At 35.7% G+C, this 25,723-nt stretch overlaps 4 protein-coding genes across 4 annotated transcripts; 1 reads left to right on the top strand and 3 right to left on the bottom strand.

Annotated features, from left to right (window-relative positions):
• LOC18614285 (calmodulin) lies at positions 435–1,946 on the bottom strand. Its single transcript, XM_007051971.2, has one exon. The coding sequence runs from the start codon at positions 1,651–1,653 to the stop codon at positions 1,063–1,065; it is 591 nt and encodes a 196-aa protein (XP_007052033.2). The 5' UTR covers positions 1,654–1,946; the 3' UTR covers positions 435–1,062.
• LOC18614286 (brefeldin A-inhibited guanine nucleotide-exchange protein 2) lies at positions 2,597–11,255 on the bottom strand. Its single transcript, XM_007051972.2, has 11 exons — positions 10,075–11,255; positions 8,925–9,242; positions 8,472–8,817; positions 7,955–8,377; positions 7,577–7,866; positions 6,963–7,236; positions 6,011–6,516; positions 5,597–5,918; positions 5,124–5,502; positions 4,318–5,003; positions 2,597–3,527 (listed from the first exon to the last, which is right to left on the bottom strand). Exons 1-11 carry the CDS (start codon positions 11,253–11,255, stop codon positions 2,916–2,918), a joined length of 5,337 nt encoding a protein of 1,778 aa, XP_007052034.1. The 3' UTR covers positions 2,597–2,915.
• Positions 12,952–15,509, top strand: LOC18614287 (pentatricopeptide repeat-containing protein At1g01970). The gene is made up of 2 exons (XM_007051973.2): positions 12,952–13,666; positions 14,290–15,509. The coding sequence occupies exons 1-2, from the start codon at positions 13,196–13,198 to the stop codon at positions 15,079–15,081; spliced, it is 1,263 nt and encodes a 420-aa protein (XP_007052035.2). The 5' UTR covers positions 12,952–13,195; the 3' UTR covers positions 15,082–15,509.
• Positions 15,667–18,169, bottom strand: LOC18614288 (LOB domain-containing protein 18). The gene is made up of 2 exons (XM_018114356.1): positions 17,510–18,169; positions 15,667–16,189 (listed from the first exon to the last, which is right to left on the bottom strand). The coding sequence occupies exons 1-2, from the start codon at positions 17,843–17,845 to the stop codon at positions 15,809–15,811; spliced, it is 717 nt and encodes a 238-aa protein (XP_017969845.1). The 5' UTR covers positions 17,846–18,169; the 3' UTR covers positions 15,667–15,808.

Genomic DNA, 25,723 nt, shown 5'->3' on the forward strand with positions numbered 1-25,723 from the left:
TATGAGCTACAACTAGGAATAAACTTTTTGGCTCTGTAATTGCAAAACCTATGTCAAAAAAGCACTTCTTACAAAATTTTATTTTGTAACCAAATCAATCGAGCTCAGACTTAGAAGTGTTGCTGAGTCCTATCTCTGTCTTAATACCCTTTTGGGCTTATGGAGTCTGGCGCTTGGCTCAATTGGATTGGGTTAATGGCATCTGACCCTTGCTCAAGAGCTAGAAAAGGTGCTTCGAGTCAGGCCTACAGCATGGGATATATAGATCAAGCGATGAGCTCCAAATTCAGAGGTTTCATCCACAAGCAACATTCATGCAAAAATATCTAGTCGGCATTTTTGAATTGGAATGGATAAGATGCTGAATTTGGTTAATAGAAGAAGGTTCCAATTTCCAACTGTTTATGAGCTTAGCAAGGAAAGCGAAAGTGGGGTGATGAGAAAACCAATCATATATTAACAAATGGAGATAGAAAACGTGAACATTTCAAACTCATGTCTTTGTATTTTTGCCAATGATAGTGTCAAGAATTCTTGGGGTTGTCACAAAAGCTGCTGTTTCTGGTGGCATTGCTACTGTGCAATGTAGCTTTGAAAATTAACCCAATGACAAAACTTCCGAAGAGGCTATGTATGGACGAGACAAAGGATGGAGGACCCATACCCAAAAACTTGTCTTAGGCTTCTTGTGAGCAGTGTGGGCGTCGATGTGGATGTGAGGATGACAGAAAGGACGGAAGACAGGGACCAGCATTGATACCGGTAGAAGGAACAATCCAAAAAAACTTCTTACAAACTTGGAACTTAAGGGTCTACTTCAGTTTAAATTCTGCCCCATTGCTCACACAATCTGCTTCAATTCTGCTTTAATCATATGGCTATGGTGTTATAGAAAGCTCTATCAGGGACTAAAGCTAAATTACAGAGCTGTACTTTCAACTCATTACATTTAGACCAAGCTTCGAATGATAAGGTTGTAGTTCTAGACAGAACATTAAAGAAAAAGAATTATGGGTACCTGGAGAATATTCATGATTAAGCTTTATTGACTTTTCTCCAGCTTCAAGTTGTACCTGCGGCCATCATTGATCGAAATTCTTTGAAGTCCACAAACCCATCTCCATCCTTATCAACACCTCTGATCATGCGTTTGCACTCTTGAAGGCTACACTTTCTGAATCCAAGGCTAATCAGAACCTTACTCAACTCTTTGGCAGAGATTAACCCGTTCTTGTCAGTATCAAAGATGTGAAAAGCATCCATGAGGTAATCTTCCTCGCTATTGCTACAGATTGCTCCTTCCGTGTTAACTGCATGCATAAACTCATCCAGGTCGATGAAACCATCTCCATTGAAATCCATTTCTCTGATCATTCCTTCAGCTGCTTTGAAGGCTGTAGACTTTTCATGTCCAAGGCACAAAAGCACTTCACGGAGCTCTAAGGAAGATATCTTCCCATCCCCATTTGCGTCGATGACTTTGAATACTTGTCTAAACTGACCAGACAGTTCCATGGCCCCAAATGACGATGTTGTCAAATCAAAACTTGACGACAACCTGCGAAGGTTTCTTCTCTTGCATCGTTTGACATGAAGAAACAGTTTCGCTCTCTTGTACAGAGAGATCCAACAGGCTTTGCAAGAACTTAGCATAATCCAAAGAGAGAAACAAAGAAAATAACTGGTAAAAAATGAAAGGCAAGTTATGTTGGAGCTGAAAGTTATGGCTGTTTTCAAGAAGCTTAGTAATTTGTCACATAGCAATCATTTTATGGGGTACAATACCATGCACAAAGACCAAATGATCCCCTTCTGGAAAGGATAATCTCTTTGCCTTTTATCTTGAAAATTCGATAGAGAGCAAGGGCATGGATGGAGGATCAAGGATTATGACAGTCTCCTTTTAACGTTGAGTTGATCAAGTCTTGTCTGGTGGATGCCAGCTGAATTCATAATATAGCACAACCGAAAGGGGCCGGCATATTTCTTTTTCAACTACCCTTGTGTTTGTTTTTACACGTCGTGGCCTCCGCAGCAAGGGGAGCGATTGGCTCCAGTTCTTTTTTGGAAGGCAGGCTGTTATGAGTTCCCGTTTGTGTCCCAAAACTCGAATCCATTTGGTGAGGAGGAATAATGGTAACCGCTGTTTCTCTCTTTTCTTGATGATTTGGGATTTCACTAATCCCAAATAAAGCAAAGACAAAGCTCAGATTACCCCTAGTTTCTACACAACAGTAGGCAATCAATCTTGGAGAAATTTTGTTTGTTCGATTTGTAAAGAAGCTGGGATCATTGGTTCCGAAACAGAACTCCTAATTCTGTTCCCTAGTACCAACAACGGACGACAACATTTTTCTAAAAGTACATTTCCTTTTCCTAGTCTCTATCTGTCCAAAGATAAAATCTAGAAAGTTTAAGTTAAACAGAAATCATCTTTTTTACCTGTCTCCCACATTCAAGATAGGAGTTGCCTGGAAAGGCAGAAACTGTCCAATTGCTTTCTGAACTTTCGGGGCTACCAACCTCAAAATTGAATTGAAGTTTCTATACAACAAGAGGAGGTCTTCAATCTCACGTATTTAATAAGATAATTTTCTTACAGAAAAAATCATGTTCTGAAACTCATTTGACAGGAAAAAAAATTATTTTTTGACTACCATACAACACAAAATTCCCCCGATGATGATATCTATAAAATTCTGAAGAGAGTGGCTGTTCTCTCACATAAACTACAGCATGTTCAGAAGCACTAGCCAATTCAAAACCAACTCTAACTCTTCATACACTGAAAACTATACTTCCGGTAAACAATTATTATAAACTAAAGAAGAAAATGGAAAACTATGGAGTTAGATAAGAGGAAAAGAGAAACATATATATCATACATCCAAAACAGAGTCCATATTTCGCCAAGATCAACATGATCGAAGCAAAACGGGACCCACAGAGGAGCTCAGCATATCACTGAGAGCTACCTGGACCTCATTCGAACCATGCTCACAACTTATCAAGCTTGAAAGAAGTGGGAAGAACAGAGGTAAGTTCTTCTCGAACAAAGTGTCTCCCAAGCTACAAATGGCCTGGAGAGTAGCCACAATAAGAGGTGCACGGGCAGCCAATTCCCTTCGTTTTCCAGAACCTAAAGGAACCAACCATTGGGTTTGCCCATTGAGAGATGTTTCAGAAGTCTGTCCAGAGCGAGCAGTTTCCAAATAAAACAGTAACACCTCCCGGCAAAGATCAACAAGATGTGACTCAACTTCATCCTCCTCATACCTAGGAGGCCTATCCAATATCAGATTCTGCAAGAAAGTTAGGCAAAATTGATACGACTCATTCTCCAGACGTAATAGTGGAGGATCCTGCATTTGGGTCATGGGACCAAACTCTTGAAGCTTGGAACGTAGTGTAGTATTGTTGTTGATCCTGTGAGCATGGGATGCAACATCATGCATAGCATCAAAGAGGACTAAGGTGTTCTTAGCTGAAAGGTGAGTTCGATACATGTTATAAATTTCCATCACCGCCTGTCAAGAAAATAAGAACAGCAAAATCACACCCAAGAGTCGAATTAGACCATTTCAAACTCAAAATAAACATATTTTTTAGTTAGATATTCGGGCAAATATAAAGGAAATGAAAAAATGTAGGGTCAATTAATACTTGCTAATTTTGAAAATTTGCAATTTTAAATACAATCTTCAGAAAAATCAGCCTACGTTCTATAACTCTGACAATTTCATTAAACCTTTATAAAGTCCAAACGCTTGGGAGGAGGACTTAACTCCAGGAAGTTAAATCAGACAAATCATACTAGATCCAAAGCCATAGTCTAAGATATGGAAAGCAATCCATAGTTGCACTACTTCACTTTCCATCAGCATAGGATACACCCATAAATTAATTCCAACAGCAAATTGTCTTAAAAGGACTAAAAAGATTTAAATTCAGACAGTTTCAAATATCTTTACACAATAACTTAGCACTCTAATTTTAAAAATTTCAAAGAAAGAAAGACAAATACTATTCCCAGCACATCCATTTTTACTGACCCTGAAAAAACTCGTCTAAGTCCAGAGGTGTCAAAAAGCACTAGAAGAGACAAGTGCCCAAAGGCTTATTGTTTATATCACAAATGCCATTAAGCATTAGCAATACCTTTTGCAAGTCTGAACCCTCCCTCAACTCCAAAATGATATTAAATTAATTAAAGAAACAAAGAACTGAAAGACTGTATTTCCATTCTATTTCTTTACTAGTTTATGATATGAGAAAAGGTTTTCTAATCATTATTCAAAATTAAGATGAAAAGTCTACCTGTATCAATAAAAGCTGAACAGCAGCTCGGCACTTAGCATCAGATAAAGAAGCATAAAGACGCTGTGTTCTCAGGCTCTCTGAATCATCATGAGGTGTGTCAGAACCAGCAGACACCTCATTACTTTCGCCGTTCAAAGCATGTTCATTGCTTCCAACCATGCTATCTCCACTAACAATGTAGGAAAAATCAGGAAGTGTTGCATTAGCTGCTTCTTTTAAAGAAGAAACTACTTCCAGCCACTTTTCCTCAGAAAAAAGATCACCCGCATTGCTCATCAAACGGACAAATGCAGCAATACCAATACCAGCTAGGCTTTGGTGGGGACGCTTGATGAAACTTACAAGTAAAGAGAGAACCTTTCTCAAAAGTGGATTGACAGTATTATAAAAATTCACAAAAAGATCTACAACTAATTGGAGTGCCAATGTACATGTCTCATAGAGCCATGCATCTTGATCGAGTTCACCCACATCATTAACAATTCCCTGCTCAGGTGAGTCACCACCTGATGGATCAATAGCATGACGCACATAGTCAAATATTGGAAAAAGGACAGATTCGAACACCCTTTCCCACAAAGGCAGTGAGAAGAGGTGACCATGGTTGCGCAAAGTTTCAAACAGCACTTGCAAAGCACTCTTCCTAATTTCTGGCCTAGGGTCAAAGCTAAGTTCTGATAAACCTGCACAGCAAAATGTGATGTAGGTTTAGAACAGAATGCATTTCTAAAGTTTGAAGATAAAAAACTCAAGCAAATCCAAATGCCTTGTAACATTAAAACAACTAGTTCATTTTTCCTTACCAGCCAACAAAGGAAACCAGAAATAGAGATGACCATCCTTATCCATTAGCTCTCCATTATCTTGTCTTCCATCTTTTCCCTTGTGGGGTGAAGACGGAGAAATCTTCCCAGATTCCTTATCCTTACTCTTTGATGAAGAGCCAAGATCCCCTTCTGCAAGTTTCGTGGCACAGAAACGTAGAAAAGCAATTGCATTGAGGCTGATGTCTTTGTTGAATCTACTATTGGTGAATGCAATTAAGCAGTTCACACAATCTGTGAATGTGGTTGTTTCAGTTTCAGTAATGTATGGGAAATAGTCTCGAATAATCTTCTCCATTATTTCAAAGGCTAACAGTACAATGTTTTTGTGATCGTCATAAGCTGCAGTAGTGAAAACCTGAAAAAGATTTATCAGTTCAGTAATAAATTGATCAAAGATTAAGGTGTCAAAAGCTAGGGGATCAATATGATAGTTATTAAAAATTCAATACCATGAACATGCTCTTCCACCCTGATTTGACATGATTGACACGAGATAATACCATCTGTGAGACACATCTGATGATTAATTCTCGGATTTCAACAGCACTACTCTTACGCATAACAATGACAAAAGGCTTCATAAATTCATTCTGAAAATTGTAATTAGCCAACTCTTCTCGCTCCAAAAATTTCATCGATAGCTGCCGTAAAGAGTCCATAGCAAAAATTGCAATTGACAGGTTTTCAGAACAGCCAATGGTCACAAAGAAATCAGAGAGTACAAGCCAGATGCTTGACCATACAAGCCTGATCCGGTTCATGTTATAGTGCCTGTCAATTGATCACAAAATTTACAGTTAGAAACTATACACAAATATACTGCACTAAGTACACCAAAGAAAGAGAAGTGGAATGATTCTTACGCAATCTCAACAATCTTTGTAAGGCTAAAAACCCGAGGATCAGATGTAGATCGCAACTCCTCCATGGACACCTTGCATAAAGCCTTAACAAAATCTATGATAGCCTCACTATTCAATTTTTGACTACGTGTGAATATACGATTCATTTCAGAGCTTCCAACTTGCTCTAACATGTTGAGATTAGAGACTAAATTGTTCATCTGTTCAGATGTGACTGCCCCAGCAGTATTGCCTCCAATACCAGCACTATCATATGAGCCCCTCATCACAGCAGCAGCAGCATACTGAATTCTTCCTGGTCCCTTCTTCTTTAAAACAGGAAGGACAGCTGACTTAGCTTGCTTAGATTTTTCTGACTCATTCTGAGGAAAAGCAAAGAAAGTGGCATCTGGAGGAGCACCCTCTCCCAAGAGATGTAAATGCTCAAACCGGGACACACATGTCAAAATATGCTCCCAAGCTTCTTGTAAATAATTTCCATCTTCATCTGCAATTGTAACTATTGCCTATTAACAATGTAAATAGCAAATTCCATGTTAGATCCACAAGCAAATGGAAGTTTGCTTAGAGTTCAAAAATAAACTGTTCAGAAATTTTAAAGTAAATGGATCTCGTTAACGAGTGCATTAAGGCCACTTCTTAAATTCTCTATTCAAAGAATAACTTCATTTAATACATGAAGAATAATTGCATTCAGTTTGGGCTAGCCAACCATTCATTTTCATCTCTATACCAAAGGTTACAATGAATATCAGCAATGGCTAAAACAAAATAAAGTGTTCTTACTGATGTGAATATACTGCGTCACATAGTTTGCCAGATTACAAGCATTAGAAAGGGGTATAATAAAAAAGAAAAAATCACACAAATTAAAACAATATAGACTTTTTTAGAATACGAATAAAAAAAGATTACTAACAACATATTCAGGGCAGATGAGCAAATTACCAACCTTGATTGCATCTATATTTTTCTGCTTGATATCTGCAGGAGAGTGCAGCGAAGTAAACTTTGCTAATGAAGTCACAAAAGCATCTCTATGAGTCTTCATGGACATCACAGCAGTCACATGGATTGCATAACGGAAGCCTTCAAGACACAATGCTATCACTACTTCATCATCACTTTGGTCAAGAGGCACACTGAAGGCAGCCAACATAGGAGCCCAGCATACCTCAACCATGAATCTGAGAATCACCACATCTGTGGCTGCATAATAAACTGACCTACATATTGCCAATAGAATGGAAATCAAGGGGTTATCAAAAACAAAGTTTCTTCTTCAAACAGGAAATGCCACATTTCAGGAAATGTGTTGCTAACTGGGGAGGGGGGGGGGGGGGGGAAGAGAAGAGAGAAATCCCATTAAAGTACCACAAGGTTAAAGTGAAAAATATCTAAATTAGAATAGAATATAATACTTGTAACATCTCAACACATTAATGAAGCTTAAACCATTAAAATATTGAATGAAAATACCATCAAAATTTCAGCCAATTCTAGAGACAAAGATAGGATGGGTTAGTAGAGCATCAATATAAAAGCTTAAAAACCAGTTGATCTTACTCAGATTTGCGAGCTTTCTCTTTAAATTGTTCTTGCATGTGCCTGATAAGATCATCACTGGTCTCCATATGCTGGTCTTCATCACGCTTACGTATTACAATATTCAAGATACTGTCCAAACCTAATATTTTGGAGTTCACTGACTGCTTCTGTTGCACAGACAAATCATCTTCTTTCATTTTGATCTCATTTCTTGATATCCGTTCAAATAATGATCTCAAGTACTCTTCTGGCAAATCTTTTCCATCATCTATGCCACGATTGTTTCTTATGAAATCATCAGCTGACATCTGCATATTTCAATTTAGGAAAAGGGGGAACTTCATCAATATTCTTGCACTAAATGTCAATAGAATCAGATAGAGAATATATATGCACCTTGTTCTTGACCATAGGGTTATGAGCATCGGTATTGAGCATTATGACAGAGTAAGCAAGAACATAAGCTGTATCAGCACTGATGAAAGCCTTCGGGTTACATTTGCAGTACCGTTCAGCAAACTTTTCCATGATTCGATCAATCTTTTGTGCCTCACCAGGCAATCTAAAACCTTGCAAAAAGGCTCGGATTGCCTCATCAAACTCCATGCCTTGAAAGTCAAAGGAGTCAACATAGGCATGCATCACTTTAAGTGATAAATCCTCCCTTTCTCCAAGATAATCACCAATCAATGTTTTGTTCAGACCAGAAGCATTTTTTAGAAAAGCAGCTATCTCCTCGGGGGAGTCACCAACCTTATTTGCTTTAATTAGAAATTCAATCCCTTTCTTAGGTTTCCGATTAAAAAGAGATATACCTTCCTGCCACAAATTTTAAATTGGATGTCATGAATGATGATCAGCTAAATGATGACAAAGTTAGACCAGTTTACCATACATCATCTATGTAACATACCTGAAGTTCAAGCTTGTAAGCTCGACGTTGCTCAATTGTCAAAACATCAGACGCTTCACTAGAGGCTTCAGAATGAGAATCTGATCCTTCAACAGGCTCATCCCCATTCCCATTTGCCATGAGGACATTTCCAGGATCAGGACTATTCTCAACTACTTCAAATCTCTTGGTAGAATGAGAATCTGGAATACGCAACTGTTTGTTCATCCAGTCTCCCATTGATTTTAAAATAGCCACTAAACACTTCATAGCTTCAAGTTTCATGGTTGCTTCCTGGGGTGGCAACAGTGTTGTAGCTGTGCCAGGAGGAACACCTTGAGCTGTTTTCAGAAGTCCATTGACCATTCTGGAAAGAACCATAATGACAAAATGAGAAATATGCAAAAGTTATTAACTTCTACCAAAAAAATATGGTGTTATTGTTGATAACATAATAAGAGTACAGAACATTACCTCTCAAATATGTTTGACGAATTGACATCACAATCATAGTTGATAAAGATATCTACCAAGATCTGTGAATCAACACAAAGCTTGTCGAGAAAACGAAGAACTATCATCTTTTGCTGAAAATTAGGTTGAGCAACATTTTCCAAGACCCGGAGAACAATCATAGGAAAAAATACTCCAATCTCTGCTTTCAGTCCAGCTCGAAACCTTGACACCAGACTAATAAAAATGGAGCAAGAAAGCTGGAAAACAATCATAAGAGTAGAAGCACTGTTTTTCAATAGTGACAGACACAAGTATTGCTTTATGGCACCTAAAAACCTGTACCACCACAAGCATATCCACAAGAAGAAAATTTCAATATCAGGACAGGTGCTGAGCAAACAAAAAACTGAAATGTGTAATAAGCAATAAAATATTATGTCATTTTCAATCAAGGAAATTAAAAACATTATATGTACTCTCCCCACATGTTAAGGCATGGAATTTATCATTCAAAAATAAAAATAAAAATAAATAAAAGCAATCTCAGCATAAAAATAAAATTAAATCTTCCACAGGAATCAAGAACTAAAGGTGCTGCTGCAATACAAATGCAAACAAAAATGTAACTGAAAAACTGCCAACAGGCAAATACACCACAACTTTTCAAAGTAAACAGAGGTGAGGGAACTAAGTTGGTGAATAAAAAGACACATCAATAAAACACCCAGAGCAATTTGCCAAATGTTCAAGGGTCCATGCCCACAAAGATTACCTCACAAGAGGGTTTAAAATATCCAGTGAAATTCTACACCACTGAGATTTACTTCAATGTCACCTTCTCAGTAGAAGCCACCTCAGATGTTTTAAAATGCTATTATGTTTTTGCCAATCCTCCAAGATCACTACCTAAGTGCCTACACCTTACTATTGTTTCAGGATGTAACCTATAGCCAGCACATATTTATCCTCTAGTGCATACTAAATGCCTACATATGTAGCAAACTAATATTAAGAGGGCATATCAAAAGTTACATATCACATTTTCCATGAACACAAAGTAAAGCAAATGAACAATTAAAGCCCTAACCTGAAGGAACTTTTCAAAATGCAAATTAGAATAATCAAATAAAATCAGAGAAATATGTGCAAAAAGGAAACACTAAGATACCTTTCACTTGTTCTGAAAACAGCTCCAGCATTCTCCAACAAAATCTTCAACAACTCAAGTGCCACAATCTTCCCTCTCATCAACTGGGGATCTGCCAAAGCCTCTTTAGGCGGTGTCTTCATTGACAACTTGCAAAGTGCTCTAAACACCAAAAACGCATCCCTTCTCAACTTATTCCCAATCTGAACCTCCAAATCATCATCTCTCTCTACTTCCCCATCTGCCAACTCTCCTTTCCTCCCTTCCAGTGCTGTCTTATACATGCTAATCTCCCAATATTTCGCATCCAACATATCCTTATCAGTCGAATCCAGCAAATCAGCCGGATTCGTGGTTTCAACAGTGGTTGTTTCAAATGCACCATCATGGCCACCTAAAGAAACCTTACTTGGCGCCACTGGATTCAACACTCCATCAATGTCCTGCATAATCTTAGTTATAAACCCTTGAACAAACTGAGTCATTGATCCATCAGCATCTGATTTCTCAACCGGCTCCATCAATTCAGCCACTACAATAGGCTGAATTGGGACTGTTGATGAATCAGCCTCCATTCTCCTAAAAACAATCACTAACATTTGAATCAAAGAGGCTTTTGCCGTTGTTTGATTTACCACATTTTTACTCCCTAAGTAAATATCATAGCAAGTCCTCACAATTTGCAACAAACAGTCACCGTGAATTCGCAGTGAGATGGAAGTTACCGCGGACAAAAGCGTTTTCAAAACCAATAATTCAACGGCATCGTCGCCTAAATCGTGGCATTTACAGACGGATTCAATCAATTTGGATAAGAGCTGAGCCTCAGGGCCTCCGGTGGGGTCCGCTTCGCCACGTAGGTAGCCATAGGCGATTAACTTCTGGATGCAATCAACGGCTGGATCGACGATCTTATTGAAGGCAGTGGCGCAAGCGTTAATCAGAGGGCTGAGGATGGTCTCTGATTCAGCGAGGGAATATTCTACTGGGCCGCCGTCGTGGAGCGGTCCAGGGATCGAGCTGTCGGGCTCCGAATCTGACGGAGACACAGGCGACTTCGTCGGAGAAGTGAGTCTCTCGAGAAGAGATTTGCATTGGTGAGCGAGTTTCGAGTGCTTCCGCCACGAAGCGTTCTTGATGATCTTCTCTAGGGCTGGGGCTACCACTTGGCTCATGCGGGAATCGGCTTCCGAAGAAGCCATTCCCGAGTCGGATATAACACCTCACTCACCAACTCAGATCTAGGAAATGGACAACGAAATGCTAGGGTTCGTTTTATCTCTCTTTACTTGGGAGCTGAGTGAATTATCTGAGTAAGAAATGGAGTCGAGTCGACTCGGTGAGTCTACACGGTTGCTGTGGTTCGAATTGCATAAGAAATGGAGAAAAAGAGTAAAGGGTGCAAGGAGGAGAAGAGTGAACTGTTTTGATACACAGAGGCAGAGGGCTCGAGATTCAGATCGAGTTTTAGTTTGGTTTGTTTTTTTTTTTTTATCAAAGTCCAAGTTTGAAAGCCAAAAGACTTAAACGCCCTTTCTTGGCAACGGGCGTGAGCTGCAATAAGTGGAGTTAAACTTAAACATGTTCAATGGTGAACAGTGATATTACGACATGAAGGAGGGTAATTCGGGTATTAAAAGATTGAGTACATCATAATCTTTCTGGTGATCGGCTGGGGACTCTTGGACTAGCTTCCCGGCTGCTTCCTACGAACAAATGTCAATTAAACTCATAAAACAATATAAATAATAGCAATTAAAGTAATGAATAATTAATTAAAATGTAACATTAATTGTATTGTAATTCAATGTATTTATATGAAAGTAACATTAAAAAACTTATTACAATTATTTAAAAATATTGTTTCCTTTAATGTTAAAATATGTTTGTTTTTTTAGTATCATTTTAATTATTTTTAGTATTTTTACATTAATATATATGTTAAATAATAAATTATTCTTCTTGTAGTTAGTTAATTTTTGTTATTAGTTATTCACTCTTTCATGTATTAAGTTTGTTATTATATTATATAGCTCAAACCTTATAAAACTTCTAATAATCATTACATTTAAATATTATTTCAACTTAACAAATTATTTTTAATCAAACCACTTCTCAGACTCATATAACCTATCCACAATCCTACATAAATGCCAACCATGAACACATAGAAAATATCCAAATGATACATTACATAGATATATTAATAATGTATGATACAAGATAATTGATGAAATATATTGTTTACAAAATTATGAAACAAGACTCTCTTTTGTTGAATTCATGTCCTTTTAAATTGTTTTTTATCAAACTACTTTTTCAAATTCATATAACTAATAACCGATCCACAATCTTATCAATTTACAATTTTAGTAAAACATCAATCTTGAACCTTTTTAATAAGGAAAACTTACAATAATAATAACTAAAAGGGTATTAGAAATATACAAATATATGACTAATGCATGATACGAGGTAATTGATGAAAATGTACATGAAAATTTGATTCATTAATTGATGTATAATATACTTGCTTAAAAGAGGTGAGTTTGAATTTTTTTCTCTTAATTTAAAAAAAAGAAGATAATTGCTGAAAATAACAAAGACACCCTTTTGTTGAATTCATGGCTTTGGGAAAAGTCTTTTCCTTCAAAGGTTCAAAGGTTACAATAATAATTTTGTCTATGACTCGAGGGTTTATCCTAGGAATAGTATATTGTCATGTCACTTTGCACTTTCTTTTCATTGCAATATATATGCTTTGCTTCAACATATTGGATAAGCATATGCCTTATGAATATGACGACATTTTTATGAAATTGGGAAGGGGTTTCCATCTTTCGACCTGTTGTTTTACCATGAGTTTCGTTTTTTCTTTCTTTTCCCTGTGGAATGAAAACAAAATGGATAGCGATATCTTTAATTACCACCTTGTCCAATCCATTGAAAATCCAATGCTCAATGTTGATGGAGCCTTTGGGTTTTACTCTGGGCTTTAGCCCAAAGTGTCGTTCTTCCCCTGAAAATCCCAGAACTCATATAACATCCGTTCATCCCAATTACTTGTTTTTTTTTTTCAGGAAACTGTGAAGCTTTCTATTTGGTATTTGCTTTTGAATTTTCTTTGGTTTTGGTTGTACTGATGGTCACCTCTGCTTGTAATATACCTTATTGTTCTTACTCAACATACCCATTTATCAACAAAACCAAGAGGCAAATTCACCCGCAATCTCGGGGAAACAGAAACCCATTATTATTCCAAAAAAAAGGGGCAAAATTCAGTTCTTGTAAAGTCAACAACCAGCCGGAAATCGCCTCCAGCAATGTAGAAGAAAAGGGAAAACCAGAAACAAACGAAGAAAAGAGAAGGTATAAGTGGGTTGAGATTGGTCCCGACATTGCAGAAGAACAGAAACAAGCAATTACCGAACTTCCATTTAAGATGACCAAGCGATGTAAGGCTTTGATGAAACAGATTATTTGTTTTTGTCCTGAAAAGGGGAGCTTGGCGGATTTGTTGGCTGCTTGGGTTAAGATTATGAAGCCCAGGAGAGCTGACTGGCTTGTGGTTCTTAAAGAATTGAAGATAATGGAACATCCTCTTTATTTTGAGGTATGGATTACATCTATTAATCAGTTCATTCTCTTTTAGTATGATATTAGTGAGAACAATTGCTTGAGATTTATGTGAATTAGTTGTGTTGTACTGATTTATCAGCTTCCTTGAAGTAATAGGAAGTATAATGTTAGAAAACTGTACTTTCCATCGAAATTGTCAGTCCCAACTCTATTCATTACATAATGCTGAAATGAAATGGTGGTCCCCTTCGCCTTACTTGCTTGTTGCTCTGCTCAATCCTTAATTGAGGGAAGTGGAGAAGGGGGCATTACGTGAGCATTGCAGGTGTAATGTTTCTATGCATGTATGGTTAGTGGACTGGAATAATCCCTTGTATATACAGTACTAGGACTGGTTATTGGTCTTTACTGGTTCATTGACCTCTCTAGAATGATGGTAGTATAACTTCTGCCGGTGAACTTAATTAGAGATTATAAATTCAAATTGAATCTCAATGGCATGTTTATGAGAAATAAAAGCTACTTGTATCCCGTTACTGGTTTGTTACTTTGTTTGGTTCTGAATTCAAAGATCCTTATGTGCACATGCCAGTTAGAAGAAGGAAATGATGTTTGTGAAGCCTATGCTTAATCCATGTCTCATCGTTCTTTGTCTAGGTGGCAGAGCTTGCCCTACTTGAAGAATCTTTTGAAGCCAACATTCGGGATTTCACTAAGATAATCCATGGTTATGGGAAGCAAAAACGGCTGCAAGAAGCTGAAAACATTCTTGTTGCCATGAAGAGAAGAGGTTTCATCTGTGATCAGGTAACTCTAACAACCATGGTTCACATGTACAGCAAGGCTGGAAATCTTAAGTTGGCTGAAGAAACCTTTGAAGAGATTAAGCTGCTTGGCCAACAACTGGATAAAAGATCATATGGCTCAATGATCATGGCTTACATCAGATCTGGAACGCCTGAACAAGGAGAGGCTTTGCTTAGGGAAATGGATTCTCAAGAAATTTATGCTGGAAGTGAGGTTTACAAGGCACTACTGAGAGCATACTCCATGCTTGGTGATGCCAATGGTGCACAAAGAGTGTTTGACACCATTCAGCTTGCTGGTATTTCTCCTGATGCTAGGATGTGTGGACTCCTAATAAATGCCTATCAATCGGCGGGTCAAAGTGACAAGGCACATATTGCTTTTGAAAATATGAGGAGAGCTGGTCTTGAGCCTAGTGATAAATGTGTAGCTCTGGTGGTAGCTGCTTATGAAAAGCAGAACAAGCTTAATAAGGCCTTGGACTTCCTGATGGAATTGGAGAGAGATGGAATTGTGGTTGGGAAAGAAGCTTCAGGTATACTCGCTCAATGGTTTAAAAAGCTTGGGGTAGTCGAACAGGTTGAACTTGTCTTGAGAGAATTTGCTGCTAAAGAAACCAATAGCAAAGTTCCTGCCTCCTAATTATCTTGTTGCCAAGTTCTAAGAACTGGATACACCCTGAAATTTTCCTGACCCTTGGCATCTTTTAACGGTGATGGTTTATTGCCTGATTTTTGCTAAAGAGATTTGTCCATGTGCATATGACTATTTCGAACTTGGTTAATGTCTCGGTCCGAAACATCTGGACCAGTTGTGATCACTGTTAAGAACTTGGGCCTAATCTACATGGCATTTTTGGTCCATGGTTCTGGACATTTGGGTCCGGCTAAAAACTCTTCAAGGGTTCGAACGTCTCTTTCTACTCAGATCGACTGGCTGGAGAGCTGAAATGGGTTCGGTCTGATTTGGGCCCATATATCTGTGTTTAAAGCGTTAAACCTAAGATCGAAAATATATAACTTGTAATTATTACATTATTCAATCACAATACCGAAGTTTATACTTAGAAATGTGAATTTTAACTTTTTTTGTTGTCATTATATGATTATCATACTATAATTAAAAGAATTGCTGTTGAAATGTTTTCGTAATGGATATAATTTAGGCCTCCATAAATAAGACTAAATTTTGAATTTCACTGATATCTCAAAAAAGGAAGAAAAGGAGGAAAAAAAAATATAACCAGATTAGTTATTAAGGTTACTTGCCCAATGAAATATAACAGGAAAATAAAAGCTCCCTTGCTAGCCAGTTTTGGGTCAAGAGAGATTTTTCAAGGCAAGTAGACACTAAGGAAAAGGCTCAGTCTTCACTTTGAGAGAGATTGTGATGGTGAAGCATCGGTGCATGGCAAACAACCATGCTGTGGAGACCCTTGTCTGTGGAGGAGCTCACGAGCCAACGCTTGAAGATCGCCGCTACCGGTTAATGATGATGAGCCGCTCCCTCCAAATTGGCGTGGATCGATTTGCCTCTGCTGCATGCCCCATGAATGTTGCACCACGGGATCAAAAAGTGACGATAAGTCGTACGTGGCAGGCACGGACGTGGCTGATGGGAGGTCCGATATGGAGAGAGGAGGTGGTGCCATCAGCGTTGTTGACGGCGGGGGCGGCGGCGGCGGTGATGGAAGCTCTAGCGTAGCTAAATGGGCTTGTAAGTACGATAGCTCTGCTTGCAAATTCACCACCTGCCAAAACAGTCCCCCCCAAAAAAAAAAAGAACGGAAACAATGGGAATTAAACAATAATTTTGAGATAAATTAAATCAAGGCTTGGAGTCTTTGTTTACACTAAAAGGACGCTCGGGTTATGTGCACGAGAACATGGGGTTGCGAACAAACAAAGCTTTCTCATGGCAAAGGAACAAGAATGCTGACTGCACAGAATTTCAATGGCATAATTGCCGAGCTAGGCAGCAAAATGATGATTAGTCATTGCTAATCCACCATTAATTACACTTAATATTTTATCGGTCCAATTAAGATATTAAATTAGATTTGGAAACAATATGCTTCGTACGTGACAAAATATAATAGAAGTTTTTATGAACAGTTTCATCTATATATCAATTAATTAAACAATTAAGCTACAGCATCCGAGTCATCCCATTTTTTTTGGTCATCGATCGCTGTTGAAGAAAGAAGCAACTCCATCTTTTCGGGGAAGCCAGAGGGTTTATATTTGCATTAATTGATCTATTTACTGTACTGGAATTGGGAAGATAACAAATTCTTTAATGGGGAAGAGGAAACAACTTTTTGGCCCTTGACATAAACACAAGCTTGCTAGAACAAGAACTGTAGCTATGAAATGAACCCCAAACAAAATAAAAAGGAAAAGGAAAAGAAAACCGACCATTTCCTTAATACCTGCAAAATCCAGAATTTGCACAAAAACAAAAGAAAAAAATATATATGACTGGCTATATTCCTTTGAGGTAACCGCCGACCAAATGATTTGTTAATAAGGAAACGTATCTAGATTTCAGCAAAGTGTGCAAAAAACCTGCACCCGACGCAGCATGCACCCCATACATTTTTTCTTCTTTACCGTAAGTACCATTTCTTATCCCATCAAGTCCTTCTGAGCTGGTGTGAAAAGGATAAGGGTGTTTCGAGACTCCCTTACGATGGTCTATATCGGGTACTGCTTCCTGGTTTAGGTCAGATCAAAGCCAATGCTCTGCTAAAGCTATGTATAAACTGAGTCAACCTGATCATCCTTTGGGAAGATACAGTACAAGAAGAGGCTTAAACTAGATTGATTCTAATCAAAACGAAGAGAGTCAATGCCCTCAATGCCCATTTCACTACAAAGACAAAGTTTTAACTGAAAATGGAAGTTCTCAAAAGAAGAAAAGATTCCGGGATTTACTTGAAAAAGCAGAGGGTAAAATTAGACAGAAGACAAATAAGAGAAACAAACAAAACTAAACTGCCCTGCTAAAGGTGCCAAAGATGACAATCCTTATCAAAAGATTAAAAAAGGAAAACAAGACTGGTATTTACCTGTTGTTGAAGGGCAAAGATGTGAGCAACACAGCCATAAACAGGATCTCTAAGCCGAGCCTGAGCCTCGTAACATATGGTAACCACCGCATCAAGCCGTTTGTGAACAGGGATATGAAGAAGCAGCTTCGACACATTGCTCGCCCCAAAAACCTTATGAACCGCTGCAAAATGGGCTGCACCTTGCTCCGAGTCAAAATAAGGGGCAAAGATACAACCAGGCACACATTTCCTTCTCAAAAACTTGCACGCGCCACAAGGTCCACCACCACCACTACTGCAACTGCCAGCACCACCGCCTACACTACCACCGCTGCTGCTAGGGTTTGCACTCATGATTAGGAACTCTTTTAATTTGTTCTTCCTTTCCCTTTTAAAGTAGTATAGGTCCCATCATTAGGGTTTGTGGGGTTCTTCTAGAAGTCGAAATAGGTGAAGAAGAAGAATAAGGAGAGGAGATGTTTTTTTTAGGGTTTGGTTTGGTGGGTGTTGGTCTTTTTGGCATTTGGGGGTGGTGATGGGTATTTTAATGGGGGATTTAAAACGCTAGAAGAAGTCTTTAAAGCCACGCGAGAGAGCAAACCCTCCCCCCATTTAGCTGCTTGCGTGAAGCAAACATGCGATAAGCCTAGCTATATTCTCAACTGCCTTTTTTATTTTTATCTTTTTTTCTCCATATATCTTCCTTTATCTCGTGAATTTTCTAACAAAACACATGCTCTTCTTCCTCTTCTCTTTTAAAAGCTCCCTCCCTCTCTCTCTCTCTTAGTTTCTATTTCTATTGTGTCTATATATATATATATATATATATATATATAAAACTATTATNATTTTTTGGTTACAACTTTGCTTTCGCCTACATCTGAATCTGTCTTGCAATCAAAAGAGAATAGATTTTAGATGTCGAAACGTGTCATTGGAGTCTGTCTATTTTTGCCACTGCGTGTTTTAAGCTGCGTAGAGGGCAAAAGACGCCAACTCTCTCCCCCCCCCCCCCCCCCTCCTTCTCTCTCTCTACGTTGAAAATGACTCAGCCATTGCTTTCCTTTTCCATATAATAAGCCAAAATAAATCCATTGGATTTTTGAGAATGACCCACAGGTTTATTTTTCATTTAATTTCGTCTTAACTATTTATAGCAGTTCCTAATAAATGATGGGAGGGGTGTTTTTTCCAACTCAAAAAGAATATAGAACTTTTTCTTTAATGGATGAGGAAAATTACCAATAAAGTGATTAAACTTGGGGAACTGGATTTGTCTAATCCATTATATCCCTGTCAATTCTGAATAGGCTTGTGTTAAGGTTACTTTTACAAAGGGAAAGACATGATCACCCATCTCAAGCTAGCAAATTTCTTACGGCATAGATTTCAGTATCTTTGGCTTTCGATGTCAGGTAAGCTCGCATCAGGAAAACCTCGAAATGGAAGTGTTGATGAGAGCGTAATGAGTTTGATGATGACAAACAACAACAACAACAACAGTGATTTTGTGGTGTTGGCCATCATCATTCTCTTTTTTTCATTTTGTTCTTGCGTGACACCCTTTATATTATACGGCTAAAAGGAACCAAAGAAAATGGAAAAGGAAAAGCCTCCTATTTTTTGTTTAATTAAATTTCATTAGCATTATTTACTTAAAATGGAAGATGCAAGTTTAAAGTTTTTAAATCACGTATTACTTTCTTTCTATTCTGAACTTTACCAATTAAGCTCGGTAGACACTTTTGTAGATAATATTTATACGTAACTCTTAAATAATTCGTTGTTACTTGTATATATAATTTTTTAAAATCAAAATATAACTGATCAATAACCAATCTCATCTTGTAATTTAAATTATATATAATATATCAATAATGTGTAAATCATCTAACGTCATTGGTATTCAATTTGATTTTTTTATATAATTTAATATCACGTGTTTAATTATATACTATTTAACTCTTTTCAAAAGATTTGATAGATAATGTAGAATTATGTAAAATAAATAAATATTTTACCTTTCAAATAAAAAGTTGTAGTAACTTTTTTTTCATTCTTGGTATGTTTGACTCAAGAACTTATTTTTCCTTTTAAAAAGGTATATATGTAGCAGTAAATTATATGGTCTTTGGGTGATATTAAACCTTTGATAACTTTTACTTTATAAACAGGATAAAAAAGAAAAATGAAAATTTATGGTTATTGTCATCCTGGTTGATGTAAGGGATGGGAGCCAAAAAGCCAATGAAAAGGTCAAAACTCAATTTCGGCGTTCAAAGCAGCTGCATGAGCCATTCGAATGTGTGACCGCCACGTGTGAGTCCGTGACAAAGAACGTAACGGCTTGGTAAAAGTATGACCTCATTTTTTTGCAAGTGGGACCCATCCGCCGTTCACTTGAATGTAAAGTAACGTTCGTCTTTCTTCCCCTATTTCTCAAATTCTAATTTAAAAATAAACAGTTTTTCATTTTGTTTTTTTACACCTTTGAAAGTATTTCAAGTGACTGCAAATTCAAAAAATATAGGAAAAAATTAAGATTGAAAAGGAAAGAAGTAACACAGTAAATATCAACTAACAGTCCGTAACGGCGTGTCACCGCGCCGTCCGGCTCTTGTCCAATCTGTGTGTTGTGAAGAGGAAGCATTGACAGAAATCCTCTTCCAACCAGTAAAACAAAGACACTTGTCGTGAAAGTACGACATTGATGACCGACAAATGACGTTCAAACAGTTCCACATGATACATCTCCTGCACCTCCTACGATGGGCACTCCCCGCTGTTCAGAAGAACGACATCTACAGCATTCAATCCTAGGAGTATAGCTCGTGTTGTCTCATGTCTACTACCAAATTGTCCTTTCATATTCCCCCCTTCATTCAAGGTTTTTCACGATCAATTTAAAAGATTCTTAATAGATTCAAATGGAATCATAACTCAATAGTTTAATCTGTTCCTTTTAATAGTGGTAGATTTGGATTCGAACCTTATGTCTTCCCTGTGACATCATTTTTCTTCTGCAAATAGCAATAGTGCAAGTTAATGGCCTGTTTTTTTTTTGTTGTTGTAAATGGATTGGGTATTGTATTGTGATGGGATGATTCTCATTTACTGTTTTTTCAAACTTTTTTTATTATACAACGAGTACAGAAAGGTAAATACATTAATTAGTTTCATCTCAATTACAATTAGAATAAGTAAATTTATGTTCATATACGTAGACAAACGTAGGAAAGAGTTGCCTTGCCCCTCTGTGTGGTAGTCTTGGATAATTAAATCAAGTAATGAAATCAATATTTATGTTTTGTTTTAAATATTTTGACTAACAAATCAATATTTTTTTAAAAATTAACTATTCAAGCACACATATTTCAACGAAAACAAATGATAATCAACATGTTATAATAAACAAGTGGTTTATGATTATGATTTAACATGTAGGAAGTTCAAGTAACAAAGTTCCCACAAATTTCGGGAAAGCCCTCCCCTGTCCAAGTAATCAAACACACATTAACGTTAAATTTCTTTAATAAATTGTCTGTCAAAAGTGTTAATAATCAGGAGTTGTCTTGTAATTAGGCTCTGCCTGAACTTTAACTAACAGAAACAGTCTCATCAAAGCTCAATAATGTTAATTTATATTATTCTAATTAAGACCCCACAGGTTTTCCCACTCGTGCGGTCAAACACCTAGCGGAGGTAGGATTTATCTGATTTAATTATGATTTGCTTTTACGAATTTTATGATCATGGAAATGCATTATTAATTACAGGATGTCACCTTAAGATACGGCAAAGCCGCTGTCAAGTTTAATATATTAGTTTTAGACTTTATTATAGGATCAAAATTTCACATTATTAAATGAGAAAAAATGTTTGGATTAAAACTTAAAAAAGGAAAAGAAAAAAGTGTTTGGACCAGGCTAATCATGAAATCTAAGGAGTACTTTTGCTTTTGATCTTTAGAAGTCAGGCTGGTCAAACTAATTAATGAAACCATGCAAGCTGATTTTTATATTGAGAATAAATTTATTATAATTTTTAAAAAGTGGGTTTTTTGGCATTCATTATAAAAAAGGTTACTTCATTATTTTTTATAATTTTGTTACTTGATAACATATGCTTACTCATATCAAATTGATTCTCATTCTTAAAAAAAATATGTATAAGAATTGATTTCATTACATAAATTACTTACAAAATCTACCATAGAACAGTAGTATGCAGAATAGCACACAGGGGGCAAAGCCTCCTCTTGCACTTATCTACGTAAAAGAAACATAAAATTGTCTATTCTGATTGTCACCGAGATCAAACTAATCAAAATATCAGCAATCCCTACTCTCTGCACAATCAAACAAAGACCTTAAGAAGCACTAAAGCAAATTCATACCATCACAACCAGCTTAAGTATATCCCGTAAATCGATCCTTCGTAACTCAATTTAACCCTAGTTAAATTATCTAAAATTAGTAATTAAGTAAAATAAAAAACTAAAATGGAAAAACTTTTAGAGTAACTTTGAGTTAATTATCTAATTTTTATTAAATTAATTTGGGTTAGATGAGTTTATGCTATCAATCCTAAGTTTTAGAAAAAATTATGAGGTGGAAATTATTTTATTTTATGATTCCAAAAATATCAGTGTTCTAATTTCTTGCTACAAACATGAAGAACCATGCCAACTGTACTTGTACTGTAACCATAAAGAATTTGCATGACAACGAGGGGGTGGCCCCTTCAGCCTCCCGATTTCCAGAGAGATTTGAAGATTTTTCATCTTCTCTCCTTTTAAGTAAATGGAAAATTTTGACAGATCACTAGGTCTCAAATCTCGATAATCAACTCGTTCTTGAGCAGTTCTTGCAAATACAAAAGTAAAAGATTAAGGATTATTGGTTCATCTTATTTTGGAGCAGAGTTAACCGATTTTTATTGAGAGAGTTAAAGATAAAGAAAAATTCAAATTAAAAATTTTTAAAATAAATATATTATATTTAAATAATTATAAAAAAATTTATAATAGATAATAATTTTATATAACATGTAAATAAAAAAATTAATAAAAAAATTATACTCGATAATATTTTTTAGACTCATAAAATATAACATATAAAATATAAATATACTCGAACATTTGACTCAGTAATTGGTACATGATCTCCTCATTTAAATAATAGAGTTTGAATATCTTTCTTAATTTCAATAAAAAAAAAGAGAAAGAGAGAAAAAAATAAAAGGAGAGAAGCATGAATAAATTTAAGAATTAAGGTCAAATTGATTAAAATTTGAAGATTATTTTATTATTTATATTAATTATTAAATAAAATTTATTTTAAAGATATTAAAAATATATAATAAATAAAATATTTTAAAGTTTTTGAAGAATTATTAAAAATATATATATTATAACTAAAATTATTTCCCTGGGAAGAAAGCTTGAGCCCTGCAGGTTAAAAGATATATTTTCGTGTTGGATCCCTAACATGAAAAAGTACATCGGATTCCTGTATGTGCCGGTTCATTTCCCATCACGAAGCCGATCAGTTTACAGTGAACATGAATTTTCGGGGCAATGATGCCTTGATAACATGTCATTCCTGCAGCTGGAAAAGCAGCAATCATTCTATCATTTTGCACCAATTTCCAGACTACTTGCCACAGCAGTCACTCTCATGCACACATCTACTACTCCACGAGCTTGTTCCGACGGAAATTAATCATTATCAAGCTGCAAATTCCAGTGCAACTTTGGTCGAGGAAGACAAGGATTTATGTCACTTAATTAATCTATCATATATAATTAATAAGTAAGTATGTATAAATCCGATTAATGGGTGTTTATAGTTACTTGTTAAGATTAATTAAAATTTTCATTTAATAGTATTTTCACCAATCCAAATCAAGAAAAGACAATATATTAATAAATGAAATGAATCAAATGATCCTAGCTACCTCCATCATATATTCTCTTTCCCAATTGGCTGATTATCACATGCTTGAGATTGTAATCAATTTTTTTTTTCTAAAAAAACTTGATCTTTGATTAATTTAGCATCCTCTTGCTAGTCTCAATTGGGTGACTAAGCAACTTTCTTTTTATTCTTTTTTAATTATCTTATGTCCTTTTTTAATTAGATATTGGTCAATGTAAATCCATTCATTTAGAAGATAACCTTCATTCTGCGATAAGGATATGAATTCATTATCTTTACAAATACCCAAGACCGCTTCTTAATTTTGTAATCATAGACAAAGCCTTCCAATGCACTCAAAAAGGTTGAATATTAATAGAATTTATTTGTCCCTGCTGCTGCTGATCAATACCCTTCAATGGCAGCTTCTGCTATAGATCGTTTCAGCCTTAGTACTTCTTAAACTATTTTAGCAAAGTACAAATATATTCAATTATGATGACCATAAATAAAGAATTTCACATGTTAATTACGACTTACTGCAACAATCTCAAACAAGTAAAGTTTTTTTGATATCAAACACTCATATAAGTTAAAAATCATACTATGAAATACAAAAAAATAAACTGAAATAATCAGTCATCAAAAAAATTGAAAAGCTCAAATTTCAAACTATAATAATATATTACTGTGTTTGTATTTGAACATTTAATTTATTAATTAGTACATAATTTTTTCATTTAAAAGACAGATTTCAAATCCTTTTTGGGTATTACATCACCAATACTTTTTTTCAAATCGTGAATTTCACTTAGATTTCTCAATTATACACCCAAGCCATAGCAACTTATGAATCTGATTTGACAATAAGAGTGTTCCTCTCAAATTAAACAGTCTTTCCCTGGGAGCATCCTCATTGACACGAAGGAAAGCACATTCAAATCAAACAGGTTACCATTAGAATGTTATTGGGCTAGATTACTGGCCCAGCTGCTATCGTTGTCTTTTTTATTATTATTCCTATTATTATCATTCGTCCTTTAATCTTCCACTTTACTGTCTATATATATCCATACATTTGATGATAATAAACCTTTCTGCATATTAATGTTTCAGATTTGGGTTTAATTCATGCATCTGAAATGTTTTGTAATTTATGATCAAAATCTAGAGATATATTTGTATGTAAACTACTGAATATTATAATAAGCTAACTAAGGTCAATATATACTCCAAAATTTCTCCTAGTTAATTAATTAATTGAATAACTTTAATTAATAACTTCTTGGTATAAATTTTGTCCACGTAGCCAAAAACTCTAATCGAAGAGAGGCATGCTGAAAACTGGTAAACGTAACATAACAATAACATGATACATGCATTACACCACTTTGGTTACAAGATTCGATGAACACTTGTAGCAGAAGAAAAACAGCTCAAAAAGCAAAATTGAAAAAATATATAAGAAGTGAACATACCTAATTAAAATACAACTTGGGTAAAATTTATGCTTTGGTAAGGTTAAGGTGAATTGGAAAAATACATAGTAGGCGTACCAAGAATTGTAGATGGACAGAGCGAGTAAATTATATACTAAGGAGAAGGCCAGTTTTTCTTCCCTACTTACTTCAGCGTCTCATGCACGCACCAGACAAGCGGCGAACGGCGCGGCTCTACTTTGCCAATTTTTCAAACACTACACTTTCTCTTGGCCTCTTGTATTTATTTCTCCTTTTTAATTACGTTACCTATGTGCCTTTTTGTAATCAACTACCGATTACCATATAATTAGACACAACCTCTCTTAATACAATATGAGAATGATTAATATTATATAAATTTGGGTTTAGAGTATTTGTACTATGTGCCTTAAATGTGTCAACACATTTAAGTTTAACTCGCATATGACATGTTTAATCTATTTAATTAATTATGTGATAATGTAAATTTGTATAATATGACTTATTTAACTTATGTATTATATTAATTTAAATATGTTAATCATGTTTAAAAAGATTTATCATGTCATAATCGTGTAATGTCATGTAAAATAAACATGTTAATTGTGTTACACTATATATCAATTATAATAAATGTATTTATGTATATATTTAAATTTTAAACTCATTTATTTAAAAAGGTTATGTTCTATTTATTTATATAATATTAATATTAATATTAATATTTTATCTAAGTACGATAGCATAAAATTTATATATAATTATACAAAGGAAATGAAGAATAAATTATTTTGATTGATAGTGATGGTTAGGTTTTGGAATTGGAGGTCGATGATCAATGTCAAAAGTTAAAT

Source organism: Theobroma cacao, chromosome 1 (assembly GCF_000208745.1).
Source record: "Theobroma cacao cultivar B97-61/B2 chromosome 1, Criollo_cocoa_genome_V2, whole genome shotgun sequence".
NCBI classification, from domain to species: domain Eukaryota; kingdom Viridiplantae; phylum Streptophyta; class Magnoliopsida; order Malvales; family Malvaceae; genus Theobroma; species Theobroma cacao.